Source organism: Trifolium pratense, linkage group LG5 (genome assembly GCF_020283565.1).
Source record: "Trifolium pratense cultivar HEN17-A07 linkage group LG5, ARS_RC_1.1, whole genome shotgun sequence".
Classification (NCBI taxonomy): Eukaryota; Viridiplantae; Streptophyta; class Magnoliopsida; order Fabales; family Fabaceae; genus Trifolium; species Trifolium pratense.
Genome location: NC_060063.1, coordinates 6,948,025 through 6,973,619, shown reverse-complemented (window position 1 = coordinate 6,973,619; position 25,595 = coordinate 6,948,025). Strand labels below are relative to the sequence as shown.

Below are 25,595 nucleotides of genomic sequence, written 5' to 3'. Positions count from 1 at the left end.
AAAGTACTTTATGTGCAAACCATTTTGCAACTTTTGTTTTTATATCTTTTTGTTGGCGATTTCTTTTAGTTTTTTATGTAACTATAATATATAAAGTTGAGTCAGAAACATAGGTATTGTTTGGTTATTTTAGGTCTATTTGTCAATGTCTTGGCAAAAGATGAGTAATAAGTAAATAAATAATATGTTTACTTGACAATGTTGTTTTAGTTTAACTTATTCAATTAAGAAGTTTTAACTTTTAAGTGAAAAAATAAAATAAGAAATTAATTAGTGGGATCTCATTTTCCATGCATGTTTCTTCTCTCAAACGACATGTTTACATGTTGGTAACCTCTTAAATTAGTGTTACTAACTAATAACCAAGGGCTTATTTGAGGGTAAGGATATGATATAGTATTTGATATAGTGCTTGTTGAGTTGGATGTAACAATAGAAACCTACTGAATAGCATAAGAAATTACTTTCATCCTTATAAAAAGTAATTTAAAATATATAAATATTTAAAGTAAAAAGGAAAATTTTGAAATTAGTATTATCAAAGGTGAATTTTAAAAAGCTAAAAAAAATTCTAATTATTTTCCTCCCTAATTGCAATTGTTAAACTGAACATTTTTATCCGAGTTCGAACACAAAATCTCACAATTATATATGTGTATGTGAGTTTTAAAGAGGATGTCATTCCCTTGATTCTCAATCATTTCGGAGAAAGCAAATTAATCTGAAAGACATGCAGCAAGCAATTACGGTAAAAATGATAATACCGAATTGTAATCAGATGTTAGCTACAATGGTAAAAATGGCTACAGTTATCAGTGTGCTTGTAAGCATAAATCCTAAGATTGTTTTATCTCATTGACAAAGCTTTCTCCAATTAACTTTCTACATTCGAACAACAAAATATGATACGGATAGGGAGCCTGACATTCAGCTTTCCAATCATTTCAATGAGAATACGAATAAGCAATCCACTTATCATCGCTAATCGGCAACACATTACCACCCTTTTCAATTTCAACATTTGTCTTTGTTGAGTAAACAATGAGCTTTTTTGGGCGCGATGGGGAACTTACTGCATTTGAAGACACAATGCTTGTCTCAAAATCAAAGTTGTTGCTGTCAGAGACCGAAGGAATAGCCTTGGACTTTGATCCTATAGAAACTCCAGAGCAGCCATTTGTATTTTCAGGTGACAAATTTTTCTCCACTGTAACAAAATCATAATATTTAATCACAGTATTGTGTGTTCTTCTGTTCTAAGATCTATCTTTATCTCTTTCAAATTGATAGTGTTAGCAGAGACATGGATTTATCAATGCATTGCAAACTAAATGTTGAAATAACACCAATTTTTCACCCTGCCTGAGACTAACGCCATATTGCCATTCACAGTTTTAAAATAGTACATAATTTCGTAATATATAGAAGGTAAGGCACAAGATACAAAATTATCAGGGTATATATATATTATTCATCAGATTTTATATAACAGGGTAGAAATATGTAATGAAGCTAAAAAAAAAGAAATGTTCTAGAATCAGCATATGAGTCAGCAAGGCAGGTGGAGGGCCACAGAATGTGCATGAGAAGGGTGCTTCTAGCAATAACGCGGATACGCAGAGTGAGGTCACGCAAGCCTCATGGCATATTGAAGGAATATGTGAGGAAATGAGCCAACTATATATAGTGCATTAGGGATATCCTGATATGTTATGTGATTAGTGAAGTTGTTATTCTTCTCTCCCAAACTCTCTTTTCACATCTCAAATTCATTTTGTATTGCAACTATTTGATCTAAGTTCAATAAGAATCTAAGTTCAATAAGAATGATTCCTATCTTAACTTTATTTCCTATTCAATTTTAGTATCATTTCATTGGTGCTTTCATTCTCACCATGGCAGAGTACGTGAAGAACATCCCTGAAAAGGATCCATGGGATCGATGGGAGAAAATGCACGCTCGCAACAACGTTGCTTTCGACAGAATCATCTCCAAATTGGAGATTCTACTTCAACACTACAACTGCTCGCCGAGCTCTTCCCATGGTGCATCGAACTCATCCAAAGACATCCCTACTTCTGAGCCATTCAATGTCAATCTTCCGATTCAGGATGAAATTCGTTCATCTGCAAAACAGATCGAGGTCCTCGCTAAGCCAATTTCAGAATCGTTGAGTGTTATTATGCCAACGCAAGATGAGTTACTTCCTCCCGTCGAACAGATCAATATCCCTTCTCCTCTTGAGCAGAGTCTATCAGTGGAAATGGTAACTCCGATGAGTGATTTAATTGAAGATGTTCTGGATCTTTCCGCAACAGCAAAGCTTGACGACAACAAGTTCCAACCGTATGAGCTCATAATAAAAGGGAGAAAATTCTCCGCGATTGTCGACACCGTTCCGGTGGTTATTGCTGAACAAAAGGAGCTTGTCAATGCAATTGGTAAGGATTTAGATCAAAGAGTTTATTTCGGTTTTAATTTTGTCATTCCAGATTTGGTTTACGATTCCCACTTAGCGTTCGTAAACTTTGCTCCTACACCCGTGGTACCATTGTCGATGAAGACGGCTCTGAACACTATATCCACAGCACCACCACAACACCTCGTTCAATTGTTTGACCCTGGCGGAAATTCTGCTAAGCTGTTTGATGCACAAAAGCTGTTTGATTATATGCCTCATAGAAACCAGATTACTTGGTATCACACTAGTTCTATGTATGTTCAACATAGTTTCAACATATTTGGCTTGGTGTTGTGTCTTACTAGTGATACAAAACAATGGATTCACCATATACTCCAAACCTTGAAAAATTTAGAGATTAATGGTTTCACAAATTCTATAAACATAGATCAAAGTTCAACACATCTTTATGTTGGTTATGACTTGGGACATGTTTTAGCTTTAGACATGGGTGACTCAAGCTTGTTATGTTGGACACATCTTGTTGACCTCTTTTGGCAGTTCCTAAGTGTTTATTTGCATTGGTCTAAAAACCACATGTTAGAGGTTGGAACTAATTATTCTTATAGTCTTCCACTTGATATTGAAAAATTTAATTCATTGAGCACTAGATCAGTTGCAAAAGGTGGAGTAAATTTGAGTAAATGGACTCATATGGAGGAAGCAACAGCAAAGTCATTGTACATTCTGTCTTCCTTTGAGAGTGCTCTATATGTCTCTTCCTTCATGCTTATGAGTCTTAGAGGAGTTGTCTCATGGCATCAATATCTTGCTGTGAAATTTGGAGAGCAGTTTCACCTCATTCGATTCGATGATTTTATTGAGGGTGTCACTCTTAGTTTGTTTCTCAAATATTCTAAGCCACACTTTTTGGAGCCATACAAACCTTTAAAGGAAGAGAGATTGTTACTTGTTAAGGAGTGGATTCTTGAGACAATTGCAAACACTTGGTTATGTTTTCATCATAAATGCAGTCCACTTTGGATTCCCGAAACTGTCAACAAAAGGTTTATATCTATAGCCTTGTCACCCCGAAATTGTGATTTGATTTTGTGTACTCTTAGACCTGGAAGTTATATTATGGAACCTAACTTGGAAGATTGGGATTCCCTTAATTACTTTCTTGATTATTTTCAAGCTTTGTTGTTTGGAAATAATAATGTTTGTGAAGCATTGGAAGAGTTGTTATATCTTCATGAGAAGCTACTAGCAGGGGTTTCTGTTGCAATGAGTTTTGCTAAAAGTTTCATTGTCATTCTCAGCTCATTCAAGCAACCAAATCACTCCCTCGGTATATTGTACCGGATGCATCCAACAACTAATTCCTTTCCAAGTTCACGCTCTCATTTGAACCAAATTTTTGATGTGGCAATGGTGAAGGTTGTTTATTTTGAAGCAGTTGTTTATGTTATGACACTCACAAAGGTTGATTCCTTTGTTAAGCTTGTCATTATTAGGCCTTGGAATTTTGGCTTACTTGGCCAACTTCATCCAGACCTTAGTATTAGTGTTGTTTCATTAATGCTTAAGAACTCTCCAATCATCCTTACTTGTATGCCTGACACCAATATGAAACATGTAGCATTTCTAGCTTCAAATGGAACTAATGTTCTAGTCTTTATACTCAATCTCTACATGATTTCCATGAGTAACAATATTCACATAGTTATAAATTTCACTCCTTTGTTCATTATCACGGTTGTTCCATCCTTGATCAAAATTAAAAGTCAACATCTACATTCAAAATGTGATGCTACTATTGATCAAGTTGAGTGTGAGAAGGCAACTTGGCTCCACATTGGAATATCATCAAAGCTAATTGTCAATATAGCATTTGATCTTGAGGACAAGATCACTTTTAGAGGAGTTGGTAATGATATGATCAATGTTGTATTGATTTCCTGTCTGTTCACAAATATGCTTTACAATGAGGAAATTATTTGTGACATCAAGGTTGTTGAAGTTGAAATGATGGAAAGAATTAGGCATAAGAAGATGCTTCGGTCATCATCATGGAATGATGCACTTGAATTTTACCATGTTCAAATTATGGATCTTCTTGAAGTTGATAGTTTGAATTCTCAAATTTTCTTAACTGAGGTGGTGAAGACATCCATTTGGACCATTTGTAATCAGTTTCTAATTTCTTTTGCCCACTGCAAACAATGGGACCCTGGTCACCATTTGGAAATGTGTACAACAATTGGCTCCTTCAAGTTCAAGCAATGGGATCCGGGTAAAATTTGTGTTGTGAGTAATTTTCACAACCTTGAGGACAAGGTTGTTTTTAATGGGGATGGTATTGTAATGAAGCTAAAAAAAAAGAAATGTTCTAGAATCAGCATATGAGTCAGCAAGGCAGGTGGAGGGCCACAGAATGTGCATGAGAAGGGTGCTTCTAGCAATAACGCGGATACGCAGAGTGAGGTCACGCAAGCCTCATGGCATATTGAAGGAATATGTGAGGAAATGAGCCAACTATATATAGTGCATTAGGGATATCCTGATATGTTATGTGATTGGTGAAGTTGTTATTCTTCTCTCCCAAACTCTCTTTTCACATCTCAAATTCATTTTGTATTGCAACTATTTGATCTAAGTTCAATAAGAATCTAAGTTCAATAAGAATGATTCCTATCTTAACTTTATTTCCTATTCAATTTTAGTATCATTTCAAAATAGTAAAGGCTTTGACGACTCACCTTTATCTTTGTCAGCTGGATTCTCAATGGCTAATCCAGTACTTACAGATGATTCTCCATTAGAATGTTGCTGCTCACCAGTTGTGACATTTTCCTTTGCGCAGTCAGGAGCTTGTCCACCAAGAGCTGACAAAAAGTAACAGTCACTATTTTGTCTAGTTCATAGAAAGAGCATAGTCTCTTACATCTTAATACAATGATACGACAACGATAATGGTGATGGTATAAATTTTAGATAGCTCAATGGTTGTCTAATATTTTCATAGCATCTATTGAAAATGGTATAAATTGTCACTGGAATCTACAATCAGAGCCACAGCCACTGGCAAGAGGAGACTTCGAAATTTTGAAGGAGATAAAGAAAGTAAAGTGCAAAGAAGAAAAATGTATAGTATAATTAGGTAGTTTATTCATACTTTAACAATCATACATGGACTATAAAACACTTCTAATTGGTCAATACCAAAGCTTACATGGTCATGTTCAGTTATTTTCAGTTAACTTTATACTACTAGACCAGTAAAGCATGTAAGCTATAATTTATAAGCATTCGATAACAAAATAAACAAATATGCATGTCCAAAATAAAACTCCTATACAGATTCTTTTGTTGTTATCAAACAAGTCTTCTTTAATCATATGAGTTTAGAAGCTCAAAAATGTGTCTTGCCAAACTGATCCTAAGAATATGATCGAACGCTAAATGCATATTGAGATACAAATAAAATCCTTTATCCCAAAGGCCATAGCTATACATTAAAGTTAAACTTTCAAGAAATTCATACCCAATATGTCATTTTTATGGGCATATGTCAGAATGGAACACTATGACACTAACATTATAAAAATACCTTTGCGTTCTTTCAAAGTTGTATATGCAACTTTGGCTGCACTCATCTCCGCCTGCTTCTTGGATTTAGATTCTTGTCCAATAAATATCTCCCCTACTATCTCCACTTGTGAACTAAATATAGGCTTGTGAGCCTCACCAGATTGATTGGTACTATAAACAGGCAACTGCAATCCTTCCTTTTGAACCAATTCTTGCAAAAGGTTCTTGTAAACCACAATTTCATCCTGAAATATAGATAATCATACATGGTAGTTAATCCCGGATCGCGGAGCGGCCAGCCCTAAAACTGGGATAGCAGCATTGCAGGTAGTGGGAAGCCTGCTATTTCATTTTTTAAAATTACATAAATAATACTATAAACATATAATTAAACAAACATCTCAAAATCCATAAAACATTCATAAATCAAAAATTCAAAACACAAATCTCACGTCTTGATCAAACATTATCAACAAAAGTCATGTGAAGCTTTGAGAAAGAAACAGAATCAGGTGAGAAGAAACAGAGCTTGGAGAAGAAACAGAATCACATGAAGCTTTGATGAGGTGAAGTGGTTGAAGAGACGAAGACTCGAAGCTTTGATGATGGTGAAGCGGTGGATCGGTTAAGAGGTGACAGAATACAATGGTGAGAACAAAGGAAAGGTAAAATACCAATTGTGCCCTTACTATAATCAGTCAAATTTCAAAAATACCCTTTAAAACCCACTAACATGAAATAGCAGTCCTGACCCGGGATATGGAGCTCGCGACCCGCTCCGATCCACTGAGAACCCGGCTGTAGCGGCCGGGAACCGTAACTGTGCCGCTCCCACCCTACCCGTAGCGGCAAGGCACTGAGACGCGACACTCCGCCGGGATCGTGCAGGACCGACTCCACTGCAATCATATGGATGTAAAAAGGACCAAGCAAAAGAATTAAGTTATAGAACGAGAAAGTTATCTAATTAGCCACAAATGATTAAGACTAACCTCTTTAATTCCACTTGGTGATAATGATGTCAAAGCATTTTCAGCTGCTGCATGTTCAGCTTCCTTCAATGTAGAATAGAACTTAGGACTCTCAAAGGTCTGTCCATCAATTGTAACTTTGCACTTGAAACGCATGGCATGAGGTGGACCCTCCCACTCAGGAGAATACTCTGGAAGCTTTAAGTTTCTCTTTTGAGCATAGATTTGCAGTTGAGCCTTGTACAAATGTATCATATTCATATCTATAATAAAGTTGAATGTCAAAAAGTCATAACTCATAAGCAATACTATGATTAATCATAAACAAAAGAATATTAAGCAATCATAGTGAAAGGATAAATAACATTAAAGACCAAATATGTTATGTTGATATTATCAACTTCCTCTTTCTCGGTTTCTCTTATTATGGCTTGGCTGATCTAGGTATCCAACCCAACCTAAAGCATTAAGGAAGGACCATTGTTTTTTATTGCTTTATAAATTCCACAGATCAACATTGCCATTCAACAAAACATTGAGGTTTGAAAATTTAGAAGAAATTTTACAGGAAATGTTCTTATATCTGCAGTTTGTTATTATTACTGACCTCCAGGAACAAAACTCTAAACAATCCCTTAAAGCATTAAAATTGAATCAAACTGCGGAAAAGTGATTTTTTTTTTGTTACAGCGGAAAAGTGATTTCTAATTTCACTTTTATAATTCTGAATGATACAAGTGAGAATAAATAGAGGGGTTGCAGATCCTATACATAAATGCTAGGCTTAGGAATCCGTAGGAAATAATTTCCTCATAAATTTATAACTAAGAAAGGAAACAAAATAGTGTACACCCTAATGCCTGTTGTACAAATAAATTATTATTATTAATTACAGATATGAACAGAAACTGAAACAGAATCATGTGATTATGTCAATCGTATAATTAACTACACAAACCACTATGGTAAAGAAAAGTGATGCCTCCGTAGTAAACTAAGGTAGTTGATAGATATTAGCCATTGTTTGATGGAGCATAACACGTGCTATATTCTATAAAGCAAGGACACACACCGACATGAAACTGTTCTAAAGCATCTAAGGAAACATGTTCATCGTATATTTATTTCTTTTGGTAACTCGACACGGCCAATTTAACATTCAAAAATAAAATTAGGGTTGAACTAGTACATGGCTGATTAGGTTCTGGTTTCTAAATACCAAGTATTATTGACACAAAACATGTATCATGATATTGTAAATGCATCATGAATATTTCTCAAATGTTTTTCAATTATGTCTGTGTGCACTCTACCATGTCCTACAGTTTTCGAGATTTGGTGTTTCAACATGTCTATTTGATGGGGAATTAACACACAATAATAATAACAGAGCAATACGCAGCGGAAATAAAATTCCCCAAATTTGTAAGAACCTATGAGGATCAACAACAAATAAAAGCAACCAATAGAGCAAAATAAAGACACCGAAATTTTAACGTGGAAAACCCTTGATGTGAGAGTAAAAAACCACGGGTCGTCCAGACCAAAGAAATAGCTCCACTATAATCAAATAAGGGTACAAAAGAGTCTCCAAGTGAGGCACAAACAAGTGCTAACAACCAATTAAACAACAAAGCACTAGCTTACAAAACAAGAACCAGAAGTTGAAAAATCCCCAAAAAACCTGATGTACTGCGGACTGAATATCTCACGAACCAGACCTTGTTTCGACGATCCGAACGGTCAAAAGATAGCCTCTGGAGCTGCGAACCTGCCCTCCAAGTTTGAGCGAAATCCAACGGTTAAAGAATCGGGAATCGAAGTTTTAGTGGGATTGATTTGATAAAAACGGGAATTGGTTTCTCTCTTCTCTCTTTTTGAAGGTTGTTCTCACAAAATATAAGTGAGACATAATCACACCATTCTCCACTTATATTATATAAATGAGACATAATGGGCCAACAAACTTGGACTTTTCTCCACATAGGAAGGGAGCCCAAACCCAACACTATTTTGTCACATGTCAAAGTCAATGCTTCATAAGTTATAGTAAATACACATTCAATGCAACTGCGATCGGGATGGACTGGAACCACTTGATGCCAGAACTGAATTGGCGATGAACTAAAATCATTGGTTAATGAAATGTCATTCATGCATACGGGTTTATACAAAAGTGAAGCAAAGCTTTTAATTGAAACTGGATCTTCATGTATGAAGATTTTGTAAAACATCAATTTTGATTAATTTATGACCCTAAGTAAGCATTAACTATTCATCATCATCATTGTTTACCTATTGAAAATATTTAACTGAGAAAGAAATATTCTAAATGAATTGAGGATGAACTAAAATCATTGGTTAAAGAAATGTCATTCATGCATACGGGTTTATACAAAAGTGAAGCAAAGCTTTTGATTTAAACTGGATCTTCATGTATGAAGATTTTGTAAAACTTCAATTTTGATTAATTTATGACCCTAAGTAAGCATTAACTATTCATCATCATCATCATCATCATCATCATCATCATCATTGTTTATATATTTGAAAATATTTAACTCATGCCTGATCTGGATTCCATTCTTCATTAATTTGTAATAAATTGATTGTGTTTAAGGCTGGTAATAAATTAATTTTTTGCAGAAAATAGAGAAACACGTCGATGCAAGGTAATTAGGTTTCAAAAATGGAAGTTTCATGATAGATGGGGATTGTATAGATTTGTATCACGTGATCAGGAAAGAGAAAATGCCACAATCAATGGATAAAAATTAGTGTAACTGTTGGTGTAATTGGATGGATGGATCATTTTATTTTGTGGTAGCAATAAGTAATAACTAATTAACTATCTCATAGCTATGAAATCCTTCCCCCACCTTAGAGGGGGGATTACCCAACACAAATTGCAAGTCCTTAGAGCACTTGCGGCCTATCGGCCTTGACGCTCGAGAGCTGCATATAGTGCCTTAGGATTAGTACCCCAATAAAGGGCAAGGAACCCTCTGGAACAACCGATCTAAAAGACAAGGTGGAATACGATACATTGATAAGGACCAACCTACGGCTTGTTCAAGCTCCCATCTAGAGAAGACAATTGACCGAGGGCTCACTCTCAATCTAGGTAAGTTGGTCGATTACCACGTGGCACCCACCATATACTACTACTGTATTGTGCCTAGTCATTTCTAGCTGATGACAATATTCCTCGAGACTCCCACCTCCTATGGATTAGGGTCTGGCAATGGTTGAGGGCCCATGAGCAGACAAAACTCTAAGATAGTCACTACATAAGGGAGACTTATCTTCTAAGGTAAGGGATCTCACTACTACACATTCACTCAAAACTCTAGGCAGCAACCCCCCATCAAATACCAAACCCTAGGATTGTGTTCTAGATAGGAACTTTGGGGCTACGGTAACACTCGTCATTTATGTGTTAAATATCCTTTGAATGTTGGGAAGGTGAGGGTGATCAGGGATGATCAATTTCTAGATAAGAGGTGTTATGAGGATAGTCTAAGGGCCAAGCGAAAGGACGAAAAGTTGAAGAAAGAAGAACTCCAGAAATTTTTCTTACCTCCACATTTAAGGTATTGAACTTGGATATGTTGCCATGTTTTGCTAAAGGCAAGAAATGAATAGATCAAAGGTAATATGTTATAAGTTGTCCACTTACATGGAATGGAGAAGCGTGGTTGGTCGGCCGAGAAGCTAGTAAAGAAAACCCTGTAGAACCTAAACGCGATTGAGGGACAAAGAGATTTCTACAATGTATTAATGAATTTATGTGATAAATGGCCATATTTATACATCACGTGTATCAATGAATTTCCGGTGATATTTTTTTGGTAACAAACACGAGCAAGAACAAAATAAATGTGTAAGCCTTTTGGCTGACAGGTCGAGGCATCATGAAGGGTGCAAGGCCTTGGCCTAACCCAATGGCATCAAAAACATTCAGGTCATATGTAGAACATTGTTGTCTGGACCGAAAAGGATACATAAAGCAAGTAAGCCTTCTGGAGGGCGGTCCTATGCATCATGAAAATCCTAGGTTAATTCTTTATTGTCGGGCCAAGAAAGATCATATTCAAAACGAGTAAGACCTTCAACATAATCCGAGGGCATCACAAAATGATAAGTTTTGGGTCGAGCATTGTTGTCGAATCGAGAAGGTTACATAAAGTATGCAAGCCTTTTGGACGAGGCATCGTAGTTTTTCAAGAAAAATCCAATCTAAAAGGAAAATGTATCTATAAAAACGCATACTTCGAGTGCTTTGGCCTTCGATCGAGCTACCTCATCATTCCGAGTGGGGCATGCTAGTTCAAGAAGAACATAAGGTAAAGTAGCAAAGGATAAGTCGTAAATTGAAAGGAAAAGTGGAAATCATGTATCGATTAAGGAAAAATACCAAATTCATATAGCAGAAAAGGAAATGATCAGGAAAAGTCAAAATCACAATGTACGACGCATGCCTCAAAATATTACAAGAATCCCGCAAAATAAAATATCTCCAAAATCATTACAAAATAATGGAAGTATAGTCAAGCTACGACAGCTGCTAAACATCCCAATTATTGTTCTCAGCACCAACATAGTTGATCCCTCTATATGGACGATCTCAATATTATCAGGAACAAGCTCTCCACAATTTGCTTGTCACAAACCTCCATCTCATTATTAGCCTGTCATAATTCTCCAATCCTCGATCCTCCAAGATTTTTCGCACGGTTGCTCAGACTGGCAAGTTCGCTCGCAAGGTCATCAAATGCCTTGTCGGACTTCTCCTTAGACTCTTTCAGATGACGCAACTCTTCAAAAGTCTCCTTATGGATTTGCTCAAGTTTATCATACTTCTTGGAGAGTTCTTGCAAGGAATCCTTAGCAGTAGTTAGTTGAGTAGACAGGAGAGCAGCCCGATCCTCCTCCTTTTTCAGTCGCTCAATCTCTTCATTAAATTTAGCTCGCTCTCCATTTAGTAGATCATCTGCTTCCCGGAGGGCCTGACAAACATCTTGCAACCATGAAAATTTAGATCGAAGGGTTACCAAGACCTTCTGGACCCCCATAGGAACGACCTCTTTGAGGTCCAAAGAACTAGTTGCGTGAGAATCGATAGGTGTCAGTGCCCTCTTCTTTGGGGAGCGCTCTAGATTGATCACATGTGTGGTAGTCCTCTCTGAGTCCACCGCTTTCGGTGATCTAAGTCTTTTACCTAGGTTAGCTTGACAAGTGGTGCCCTCCAGTTTTGGGTATGCGGGAAGGACAATGGGTGGGCTAGAGGGTCCCTTGCAGTCGGTAGCAGAGACTAGGGCCATGTTGTTATCTCCTATAAACAAAACCAGGTAAATAGAGGGATAATCACATTGATGTTAAAAATAAAATGGAAAGAAATATTACATAGATAATTTGACATGGAATCATAATTGCGATTGTGTTTAATAAGTTCAGTGCATTTGGGAGAAGTAGCTTTCCTAAAGATTTCAATTTGAAGCCGGTCAGAGTCACTCGATATACCCTTGTCAATCTTATACCAGCAAACGAAGTCGTCAATCAAAAAAAAAAAGGAAAAAGCTCTCGATCGTCTAAATCAAGGAAGGGAGCATTAATACCTTTAACCCCCTCCGCACGAATAAATCGCAACTTAAAAGACTTGACAAATTGAGCAATAGGAGTTAAAAGACCCATGCGTGCCAAATTGTTGAGAGATATACGGGCTAAGAACCCTTCACTTGAAAGAAACTGAAAAAACATTAAAGAGGAGGGCTCAAACCATTATTTCGTACACCCACACAAAGCCCCAAGAGACTGGATGCATTTGAGTTGGAGCAATCCTAAGAAGTCAAAACATCCGAAGAAGGGGGGAAAAGAAATTCGCACTCAACATTTTTCATGACCACATCTTACATGTAAAAGTTAGGTGGATTGAGAATCCAAAAGGCGAGTCGCAAATGGCTTGTTCCTCTCCACAAGTTTGGAGGAACACATAGTCGTACTCCAAATCCTCGAAATATTGGTGAAATTCATCTAGGGCCATCAAAGTTGTGATGGACAATTTGATCCGTCGAACTTCACAATGCACCCAGCCACCTCCGTCATACAAAATATTCCTCAAGACCCCACCTCCTATGGATTTAGGCTTGACAATGATTGAGGGCTCATAAGCAGACAAAACCCCAAGACAAAAACGATACACACGTGACTTAATTTCAAAGGTAAGAGATCTCACTAATACACACGCAACACTCGCTCAAAACCCTAGGCAGCCACCCCTCATTAGGGGCCAAACCATAAGATTGTGTTCTAAACCGGAACAACCGCTATTGCAAAGACTAAAATTCAATGTACAAAGTAAACCTAAATATTCTAAAATGAAAAATGATACACAAAATTAAATAGACCATCAAAAATTAAAAATACAGAAAACCTAAAGTGCAGAGCAATAAAACTTGAACAAAGAACATAATAGAATTAAACTAAGTAGAGCTATAAAACTTAAAGTGCAGAGCAATAAAACTTAAAGTGCAGAGCAATAAAACTTGAACAAAGAACATAATAGAATTAAACTAAGTAGAGCTGTCAAAAAAGCCCCAATTTCCATGGCCCTAATATTTGGGTCACCTTCATATGGGCTAGGGCCCAAAATACTCAGAGGCTAATGAGCCTCTTTCACAAAAGCCCCCTAAATCTAAAGTAGGCACCACTTTAAATTTAGGGGGATTACTACTCATGTGAAAGAGTCTCGTTTATCCTTCGAGCATTTTGGGCCCTTTCATATGGGGGTTGGGGCCCAAATTTTTTTAGGCCATCAATTTGACAACTCTAACTAAAAGTAGAAAGAAGAACAAAATTGTTTGTGAGCAAGAATAGAACATTATCCTTAACAGGGTTTGAATTGACATTTATACCCTTAATAGCAGACAAAATAGTGGTTTGGGGCCGCAATTTCACTTTAATTAGTGGCAGCAACAACGCTATTGCTGACAGCGGCTGGGAGGCCAATAGCATCATGTCGAACCCTACCATCACTATCCTATTCCGCTATAGGGCTCAATAGTGGCACTAATGACAACATAATTATATATTTGCATAAATAAATCATGTTAAAAGTAACTTAAACCTGCCACTTCAAAGTCCTCCCTCCCTCTTATGAAATAAAAATCTTTGCACCACTCAACTGAGTGTCAAATTAATCAATAAACGAAAGACAGAGAAATTGAATTACTTTTTAGATCTTGTGATTTCATGACATCAGCAACATCTGCAACAGGGCTACTAATCTGAGAAGTTTCGCATGCTGGTTCTGAATTTGGTTGCAACACGCTGTTTGTTGGAAGTGTTTTATTAACATCAGGGCTGTGAACAAGCAAACCTGCAGGTCCAATGGAAATAAACATCAAACTTTTGTAAAGATTAAATTTTGGGATATAGTCACACAATTTTATTATAGGATCCAATTATGTTACAAGTGTAGTAGAAAAAGATCAAACGTCCCTACATTTAGTTACCGTAAGGAACACAACACAATTCAAGTGAGTTCTTACATCATTTTGAGCAGTACATTAAGTATAGAACACTGTTTTCCTTCGTAAAATTTACATAAAACCTAACATAAACAGTCTTAATTCAATGAGCTATGATAAATAACTTGAGATTTATGCTTCTAAGCACACAGAGCACTGCTTTCCTTCATGAATTTAAATAAAAACAGATGCATCAATCGATAACACAAACAGTCATAATTCAATAATCACAATTTACCATCTAAATGCATTAATTATATGACAGTAAAAGAAAGGAAAATGCTGAAACATCAACATGTGCCGAAACAACAAGGTTTTCAAAGTTTTCCCCAACTATCAATTTTCGGGAATTTCAAAACCCGCATGTTTTAAAACTTCAACCACAGTTTTCACTTTTAATTACAAAAGTATCTCAAATTATTTGGAACTTTGAAACAAAACCGCAGCAGATATATTTAAAAGCACACCCCAAATACAACAATACCAATATATATAATTCTTCTAACTTCCAACAGTGTTGCTAAATAGCAGCTATAGTGCTATTGCATAGTGGACTCTGAACAAAACGTTATTGTTCAAAAGTAAAAACCTCAGAATAGATGCAGCAAATAAGTTTGTGGATAACAACCACACTGCAATAATCACACTTTATGATTAGAGTAAACACCCAAGTTAATTCTGGAATAAAACACTCAAACCTATTTGATCATCAGATATAAAAAGTATCAATTTGTCATATCAAATACAGGTCAAATTAATCTCTAATAGAACTCAAAATGACATTTAAAATTATACGTAAAATGACACATTTGACATTCTTATAGACTAAATTGGTATTTTTTCACTTTTCAAAAACACTCAGACCTATTTAATCATAAGAAATAAAAAGTAACAATTTGATCCTTATAAATGTCAAATGCAGATCAAATTAGTCTCTAATAAAAGTAAAATATCATTACAAATTTTACTAGAAAGGACACATTGGACATTCTTTAAAATACCAGATTGGTACCTTTGTCCAATTCGAGTATTTTCTTAAAATTTACCCATTTAATCATATGAAATAAAAAGTAACAGTTTGATTCTTAAAATGTACCAACTTACGAAAATAAGTTGAAAACAGCTTATGAACATGTCATAAGCTGTTTTCATAAATTCTCTAAAGAATGTTACATGTGCTTACACTACGCAGGTAAATAAGCTCAAATAAGCCAATCCAAACAAATTCCAAACCAAATTATATTATTAGGTCAAGTTACATTATTAGATCATAAAATATCTCTAGAAACAACCACTAATAACATATAATTTGATGCATTTGCACAAAAACCAAAAACAAAAATCAGTATAAACAAATCAAATCCATGTAATTAAGTCAAAGTTCAGTATAAAATCAGTATAAACAAAACAAAAATCAGTATATCAAAATTCATAAAACAACAACAAAATCGAAATCACTGAAACAACAACAAATTAAATCCATATAATTAGGTCAAGTTCAGCATAAAATAAGTATATCATATTCATAAAACAACAACCAAATCGAAATCATGGAAACAACAACAACAACAAATTAAATCCATATAATTAGTTCAAGTTCAGCATAGTATATCAAATTCATAAAACAACAATCATAATATTAGGTCAAGCTACAAAAAATCAGTATATGCAAATCAGTATTCACAAATCAATCAAATGCCTAAAACAACTCCAAAATTGAAATCACAACAACAACAATCATAATTTTAGGTCCAGTTACAAAAATCAATCAAATCCCTAAAATAACTGCAAAATTGAAATCACATAAACAACAACAAAAACGAGACGTGCGAGAATGTACCTTCAGAACGCGACGATGAGGAAGCAGAGATTGCAGGTTGAGGAAAAGAGGAGAAATTAGGCAAAAAAGGTGGAGAAATAGGGTTTTGTTGTTGTTGTTGTTGTTGTTGAGAGAAGTGATTAAACGCAAGCATAGCAGCGTCGTTTTGAGACGCCTTAACTGTTCGCGATTCTGTAGGGGGAGTAAACGGTACGGAATTTACGGTAACGGTTGTTAAGAAACGAGAATTATGCGGTGGGCCTTCTCGTTTGGTTTCATAATCTGGTAAATCCCATGACTTTTTTTGACATAGTTCTTGCAATTTGTTTTTGTACATTGTTGTTGATGGTTATGATGAAGTTCAAATTGAGGTCACTGTGGTTTCAACAGTAGTTGATGAATGTTGTGTTGTGTTGTGTTGTGTTGTGTGAGTTGGTAGAGAGAGTAAGGTTTTATTTATAGTGATGAATGTTGTGAGACTTGGTCGAGAAAGTAATTATTACTCCCTCCTTATCTATAAGATGTAATTATTATTGATTTTCAAATACTGTCTCTTATCCTTTTTAATGTACCTATACCATATTATGAACTAAATACATTAAACATTTTATGAATCTAAAAAACAAATTTTTTTGTTATAATAAGGACCGGAGAGAGTATATCCTTTATTAATTAATACCACTAATTTGCATTGAAATATGAAAAAATAACATTGAATATATCAAATGTAAAGGGCAAATTAGTAATAATTTCACATAAGTATAACAAAATTAACAACTTTTCTTAATATGTGACGTTCGTAAAAGATTCCTATAATAAGGGATAGATGGAGTATTTGGGTCTTGCTAACGGGTGTCTTCAAGACACTTTTTAAGGATTTCATAATAAGAAATTAATCCCTCTAGTCTCATATATAAGCAACTTTTCACTTTTTGGATTCATTCAATAATTGATGTATCTGGACCAAAAAATAACCAGATACATTGATTATTCAATGAATATAAAAAGTAAAAAGTTGCTTATATATATATGAGACCAAAGGGAGTATTCTTTAAAAAGGACAAATAATTCAATTATCAATTTAATGAATGCACAGACTTTCATAAAAACTTACCATAAGTTATTTATTATTCTAGCTTCTTTCAATTTTATGTATAATTTGCATTGGAATATGAAAAAATAACATTGAATATATCAAATGTAAAGGGCGAATTAGTAATAATTTCACATAAGTCGAACAAAATTAACAAATTTTCTTAATATTCGCAACTTTTGTAAAAGATTCCTATAATAAGGATAGATGGAGTATTTGGGTCTTACTAACGAGTGTCTTTGGGCACTCTTTAAGGATTTCGTATTAAGAAACTATTCTTTAAAAAGGTCAAATAATTTAATTACCAATGTAACAAAGCACAAACTTTTATAAAAACTTACCATCAGTTATTTATTACTCTCGCTTCTTTTAATTTTTCAATTTATCTTTACTAATCATTAATGAATGACAATTTTGTAAACTAATTCGTAATTTCTCTTTTTCATACAATATTAATTACAATTTTTAATTTGTGTAATTTGGCTAAAGTGATATATATTGTGGTATGGAAGGAGTATTCATTTCCAAATATATTTCTTATTAATACTACTAATTTGCATTGGAATATGAAAAAAAAAACATTGAATATATCAAATGAAAAGGGCAAATTAGTAAGAATTTCACATAAGTCGAACAAAATTAACAACTTTTCTTAATATCCGTGACTTTTGTAAAAGATTCCTATAATAAGGGATAGATGGAATATTTGGGTCTTGCTAACGAGTGTCTTTGGAAAACTCTTTAAGGATTTCATATTAAGAAATTATTCTTTAAAAAGGTCAAATAATTCAATTACCAATGTAATCAAAGCACAAACTTTTATATAAACTTACCATCAGTTATTTATTACTCTTGCTTCTTTCAATTTTTCAATTTATCTTTTCTAACGATTAATGAAGGACAATTTTTCAATTTATTTTTTCAATTTCTCTTTTTCATACAATATTAATTAGAATTTTTAATTTGTGTAATTTGGCTAAAGTGACATATATTGTGGTACGGAGGGAGTATTCATTTCCAAATATATTTCTTATTAATACTACTAATTTGCATTGGAATATGAAAAAATAACATTGAATATATCAAATGTAAAGGGCAAATTAGTAATAATTTCACATAAGTCGAACAAAATTAATAACATTTCTTATTATCCGGGACTTTTGTAAAAGATTCCTATAATAAGGGATAGATTTGGGTCTTGCTAACGAATGTCTTCGGGACACTCTTTAAGGATTTGATATTAAGAAATTATTCTTTAAAAGGGTCAAATAATTCAATTACCAATGTAATCAATGCACGTACTTTTATAAAAACTTACTATCAGTTATTTATTATTTTACTTTCTTTCAATTTTCAATTTATCTTTCCTAACTATTAATGAAGGACAATTTTGTAAACAAACTCATAATTTCTCTTTTTTATACAATATTAATTACAATTTTTAATTTGTGTAATTTGACTGAAGTGACATATATTATGGTACGGAGGGGGTATTCATTTCCAAATATATTTCTTATTAATACTACTAATTTGCATTGGAATATGAAAACATTGTATACATCAAATGTAAAGGGCAAATTAGTAATAAGCTCACACAAGTCAAACAACATTATTATTGCGACACTTTTTTAATATTCGTGATTTTTTTTTAAATGTTCCTATAATAAGGGGTAGATGGGGGTATTTGGGTCTTGCTAACGAGTGTCCCTAGACAGTCTTTAAGCATTTCATATTAACAAATTATTCTTTTAAAAGGTCAAATAGTTCAATTTTCAATGTAATGAGACTGAATGAAGTACCATTTAAGCCTCTTAAATAGTGCCTTATAGACATTTGTTAGCATTTTCTTTATTATTTACTACCTCCGTCCTTAATTATAAGGCCCATTAACAAATTGCGGAGATTAAGAAAGTGGATTGTAGCATTAAATTTGTTGACAATTGGTATTATTTTTACAATTTTATTCTTTTTTTTTTGTTTTCACCACTAGTTTAATCTGCTTCGGGAGTCAGTTTTGGCATCAAGTGGTTTCAGCCCACTCTCGATCGCAGTTGCGGGGGATCGAATCATGGTCCTCCTGATAACACCAAAAATACACTATTTATTTAGTTAAAATAATATAATATTTCAATTATTTTTATTTCAATTTTGTAATTTTATTTTATAAATAGTTACAAATTCCTGGTATTTTATTTAAACAGATAAAAAGTTAACTGTAACACCCTTAATTTTTACCCTTTAATTTTATTTGTAAAATGTCTCTTTAATAAAAATGCAGCGGAAACAAACTCATAAACAAAACTAATTTGTCCGAAAGATTCAAATCACTAAGGTAAACACCACGGTTCAATTTAAAAATTCGTAAAGCAATAAAACAACTAAAATAAAATTTAGAGTTCCCCCATAGGAATTCCTAGCAGAGCGACTCAATTATTGAAAACGCAAAAGGAAGACAGCTCCTAATGCCATCTCCGGACTCTCAGCTAAGCATCATTGTTTACCTGAAAACCTACGATTGCACATCGTAGGGGCGAACCAGAAAAGAGGTGAGTAACAACGTCAAACAATTAACTGAATTCTATAGTAATATAAGAAGTAGCCAAACACATAGTAACAACAAGCAACATATTATCCTTTTGGACGACTGAATACTCACACAACACAACTCTTAGATACCACAACTCAACAAGCTAATAATAATAATGATACTTCAAGAACATTATAATCATTATCATATTATAATTCAACATCGTTATTAATAGAAAACAACATAGGTTATTTTATCTCTCCAAGTTATAAGGATTTTGTTTTATTATTTAATATTTATTATTATTTTATCACCTCCCAATTCATGCTACAAGGCCCAATTTCTCTAACTACTTCTAAATCATTTATTTTCCTACTTCATCTTATGTACTTCAAATTTCCGTCAACTAATTATTTAACATGCTAAAATAATTAGATAATCACGCAAACACATCTAAACCATTAATTCCTAACAAAATAGACAAGGATTAACTAAATTCTAAATAAACGAATAATTCTAAAAGTCGGGGTGTTACATTAACGAAATGAAATAAAGGAGCGAAAACGGACCGAAAAGGAGTGAAAGCGGACAAAAGGCCACACAAGTGCAGCCCATATGGACCACACCTGCGTGGCCAATCAACGAGCAATGCCTGCCGCTCGCCACCCCCCCCCCCCCCCCCCCCCATTTAAGCATGGCGCCTGCCACATGAATGAACAAATGGGCCAACATTCAAAGCCAGCCCAGCTATGCCGCCCGCCATACCAATCATCTCCAGCCATCCATTTCAATCTTGATCGTGGGACAAGTCCCACATCGCCTATTTTGTTACTTTTGTCTCCTAGCTACTAGTATAAATAAGTGTCAATTTCTTACATTTGAAACACACACAACATGACAAGAAATATTCCCCAACTAGCAATAGTTGAAGGAGGAGCATTAAGACTAGACCTTTGTCAGTCTTTTTCCCTCAAGTTATAATTTTATTGTTGCTGTTCCGGTGTCACTTGAAGTCATTTGAATTCAGGTTTTTTTTCTATTTATTTTATTGTCTTTATTTATTTTTGTCTTATTTATTTCCGCTTTTATTTATTATGTTTATTTTTATTTTCGTTTATTTATTTATCATGTCTTTAATTTTTATAATGTCTAGCTAATTTAATATTGCTAGGATGTGTAGTTAGTAGCTAATAGGGGTTCGGTAATTAATTCGTGCAAGTAGGTTTATCAATCAGTTTTTAATAATACATTTCCAATAATTTGACACGAGAGTGATAATTATTTTAAGGTTTAAACCAACATTGACGAGAGTTGAGGTTTATACCCAATAATAAAAACTGATGCTTAAATAAGTTTTCAACCACCAGTTTTAAATAATACGTTTCAAATAATTTGTCACGAGAGTGAGAATTGTTTTAAAGGCAATAAACCAACATTGACGAGAGTTGAGGTTTAGGGCCGGATAGTTAAAATTGAGCGTTAGTTCTAAAGTCCGCGAGGGCTATTTAGGATTAATGAGTTTTATATTGATTTTCAAAGGTGCTTTTATAAGTAAGTGAGCGCGTGAGAGCTGAGCATTTATTTTATCTAAGTATAACGCTAGTCAAGATTTGCGAGAGCTGAGATTAGTGTTTTTAAATTAAATATAATTCTTGAAAACTAATTCTTTTACCTAGCACGAATTAAATACTGTACCTTCTGAAGCAACTAAGATCACATCCTAGTAATACCCTTTTTATTATTTTAAAAAAAAAACCAAAAAAAATTAGTTTCTTAAAAACCCCTATTTAAATTATAGCCTTAGATTTACAAAGTAACAGTAGATAACGGTAGGTCGACTACTGGTCCTTTGGGTTCGATAATCTTTTAAAACTACGCGACAAGATTGTATACTTGCAGTCACGCACTTAAAATCGCGATCAAGTTTTTGGCGCCGTTGTCGGGGGACCAATTAAGTCGATATCTTAACTCCAATGTTGCACCGTAGAGACTAAGGTACATTTGTTTTAATAATCTTAAGTAAATGGATCACCCATATTTCCTCTACGACTACCACTCCCAATATTATGAGGGACCACAAGATCCCCATAAATCCAATCTTGAAATATTAATGGAGGATTTCATTGAGGCACAAACACTCTCTAGGCTAGAATCTCTGATGGATAGGTTTATGGCGACACAAACTCTCGTGAATGAAGATTTTAGAAAGCGATATCTCCATAATAATGAAACTCTTAGGCAGCTGAATACTATGTCGAGTCCCTTGTGACTAGCAACAAGGCATTGGAGACTCAAATCTCCTTGCTTGCACATAAACCTCTAGGACCCTTCCTTGAGAGACATGGAGATGTTGTAACAAGCAATAGTGAAGGACAAATAAAAAATCCTAAGGAGAGTGATAATGAGGTCGGGGAGGGTTCTGGTGAGAAAAGAGTAAAGATTGAGAAAAATCCGCTAACGCCACCCGAAAGGGAGGTTGTCGAAGAGGTAGAGAAGGAAGCACATTATGTTCTTCCTCCTCCCTACCACCCACTGATCCCTTTCCCCTAAAGGTTTGTGGAAGTTGAGGTAGACTCCCGATCAAAAATGTATGTGGAGGTATTGGAAAATATCCACATTAATGCCCCTTTGTCTGAGGTCCCGCATAAAAAGAGAAAATCAGAGGACGATGGAACTAGGAAAATCATTAGTAATAAGAAGGGGAGAGTAGCCTTTCAGGTGGTGGACGTAAGAACTGAACCCAAACCTGTAAAGTTGATACTCAGGATTGAGCCAGAACCACCACCACACGTTCAGGATTTTGAACCAACTTATAAGAGGAAGAAAGGAAAAGGTGAGGGATATGGAAACCGAAATTTATTAAAAGTTTGATCGGAGATTCATTCTCGAGAAAACTACCTTGAGTGCTTACACTCATGAACAGTCGAGCTGCCGACATTAAACAAAGCGCTGCATGGGAGGCAACCCATGACTTTTTACTTTTTGCACTCTTTTATTTATTTTATTTTATTTTTCTTTATGACTAATAGAGCTCCCACGCACATTTCTCAAAATATTGTCGCTGGTGGGGGCGCCAACATCGTTCCACCTACACACACTACACATTTTTCTAACACTTTTGCAGGCAGTTCCTCCTCATCAAGACAGAGTACCATCGATGATGTGCTTTATGAAATGCGCGCCAAAAATGCTATCAACAAGGAGCGCGATGGACTCTTTTATGCAATGCATCAGCAACAAGAGGAGATGTTGGAACGAATGTAGTTCATGCAAGGCCAGCAAACACAAATTCTTCAAAACCAACATGAGATGCAGGGCTATTACCACAGATGGGAGAACTCAGAAGAGCGCCGTCAGCAGCAGCTCAACAATGTCATACAAGAACTAGGCGGTTTGAGGCTTCAGTTCAACAATTTCCAAAATTATCAACAACCTACCCCATGATTTTTTCAGGTTTTGCGCTCCAATCCTACTCTTGAGTCACAACAGTGATGACACTGTTGGATTTAAGTTTAGGGGAACATTCCACTGCTTTTATTTATTATTCGTCATTTAAATCTTTTTAGTTAATTTTCCCTTTCGCATAATAAAAAATTAAATTTATAGTAATTTCTTTGGTTTTTCTAAATTTTTCCTTTTCTTGAACCAAATTAAAAATTTTCCAAAGACTTAGGATAATAGCTCACTTAGAAAGTATATAGGTTAAGAAAGGACGAGAGGCTAAGTTAAGGAAATTAGGGAATTTTACAACAAAATCAATATTTTTCCAACACCCAGAAGTCTCCCTTGTATGGATATCAATTTGAATCCCCGTTATGACAAAATCTCCTGATTTGAATTTGTGGATTCCTTTAGTAGTTTATCTATCCAGTCGGACACCATCTATAAAGTCACACATTAAGTAGGTTTGTCGATGAATATAAGCGAATCATCTAAGCAAATTAAAGGTCATACCGTGGTAATACGATTAAACCTTGAAAAAAAAAATAATAATAAGGTCATACTGTGGTAATACGGATAAACCTTGGAAAAAATATATATATGATTGCTCATACAAAATTTGCATCATCAAGCTAAATGCGAGTTGAAAAAGATGAATAAAGACGCTAACCAGCTTTTTTACCATGTGTGTGACATAGATAAAAGGTCTTAATGTGACTTTCTAGAATGAAAAAGGATAAAACAAAGGAGAAGATCTAGATTTTAGTACAACAGCATGATCCAAATTCGGTATGTATAAGAGGGAGAACTCTGTGTGTCGTTGAAATACTCTTCTTGATTGAATAAGCACCTAATTAATTAATCTTAGCTGATTTGAATTTCTGACCACGTATGAGTATTTGTGATGTTGTTTTCTAAGTCTGCATGTGTAAGTTGCTTAGCATTTTAATTTTTTTTCTATATGCAAGTTAAATTGCTTGAGGACAAGCAATGGTTCAAGTTTAGGGGAGTTTGATAACACAAAAATACACTGTTTTTTAGTTAAAATAATATAACATTTTAATTATTTTTATTTCAATTTCGTAGTTTTATTTTATAAATAGTTACTAATTCCTGATATTTTATTTAAACAGATAAAAAGTGAACGAAATGAATAAAGGAGAGAAAAAGGATCGAAAAGGAGCGAAAATGGACAAAAGGCCACACAAGTGCAGCCCATATGGACCACACCTGCGTGGCCCATCAACAAGCAATGCCTGCCGCTCGCCACACCCCCCCCCCCCCCCCATTTAAGCATGGCGCCGATACACCAGAAAATGTACTATTTATTTAATCAATTTAGCCTATGTTTTTACTATTTATTTCTACATTTATCGTCGTATTACTTTGGTATTTTTATGTTTTTAAGTTACTTGCTCCGGAACACGCTTATAAAAGGACACTGTAACACCCTTAATTTTTACCCTTTAATAAAAATGCAGCGGAAACAAACTCATAAACAAAACTAATTTGTCCGAAAGATTCAAATCACTAAGGTAAACACCACAGTTCAATTTAAAAATTCGTAAAGCAATAAAACAACTAAAATAAAATTTAGAGTTCTCCATAGGACTTCCTAGCAGAACGACTCAATTATTGAAAACACAAAAGGAAGACAGCTCCTAATGCCATCTCCGGACTCTCAGCTAAGCATCATTGTTTACCTGAAAACCTACGATTGCACATCGTAGGGGCGAACCAGAAAAGGGGTGAGTAACAACGTCACACAATTAACTGAATTCTATAGTAATATAAGAAGTAGCCAAACACATAGTAACAACAAGCAACATATTATCCTTTTGGACGACTGAATACTCACACAACAAAACTCTTAGATACCACAACTCAACAAGCTAATACACACGCGCTACCAACGATTCATCAACTTCATTGCTACATCATTACTACACCATTATCAATATATAATTCGATATCATTATGAAATCTTTGCTACCTCATGGCTACCTCATGATAATAATAATATATACGACATCATTTTGACATATTTACTACCTCATGGCTACCTCATAATAATAATAATAATAATAATAATAATAATAATAATATATACGACATCATTATGACATCTTTACTACCTCATGACTACCTCGTAATAATAATAATAATAATAATAATAATAATAATAATAATAATAATGATACTTCAACAACATTATAATC

At 34.6% G+C, this 25,595-nt stretch overlaps 1 protein-coding gene across 2 annotated transcripts; it reads right to left on the bottom strand.

Annotated features, from left to right (window-relative positions):
- Positions 1–700: 700 nt before the first annotated feature.
- LOC123884035 (double-stranded RNA-binding protein 1-like) lies at positions 701–16,801 on the bottom strand. Of its 2 annotated transcripts, XM_045933031.1 has the most exons (6): positions 16,337–16,801; positions 14,199–14,345; positions 6,989–7,230; positions 6,016–6,241; positions 5,165–5,290; positions 701–1,207 (listed from the first exon to the last, which is right to left on the bottom strand). In XM_045933031.1, exons 1-6 carry the CDS (start codon positions 16,650–16,652, stop codon positions 945–947), a joined length of 1,320 nt encoding a protein of 439 aa, XP_045788987.1. In that variant the 5' UTR covers positions 16,653–16,801; the 3' UTR covers positions 701–944. The 2 variants fall into 2 exon arrangements, with proteins under 2 accessions (XP_045788987.1, XP_045788988.1); XM_045933032.1 differs by lacking the exons at positions 701–1,207; positions 5,165–5,290; positions 6,016–6,241; positions 6,989–7,230 and adding an exon at positions 11,371–12,302 and having other exon boundaries at positions 16,337–16,783.
- Positions 16,802–25,595: the final 8,794 nt, after the last annotated feature.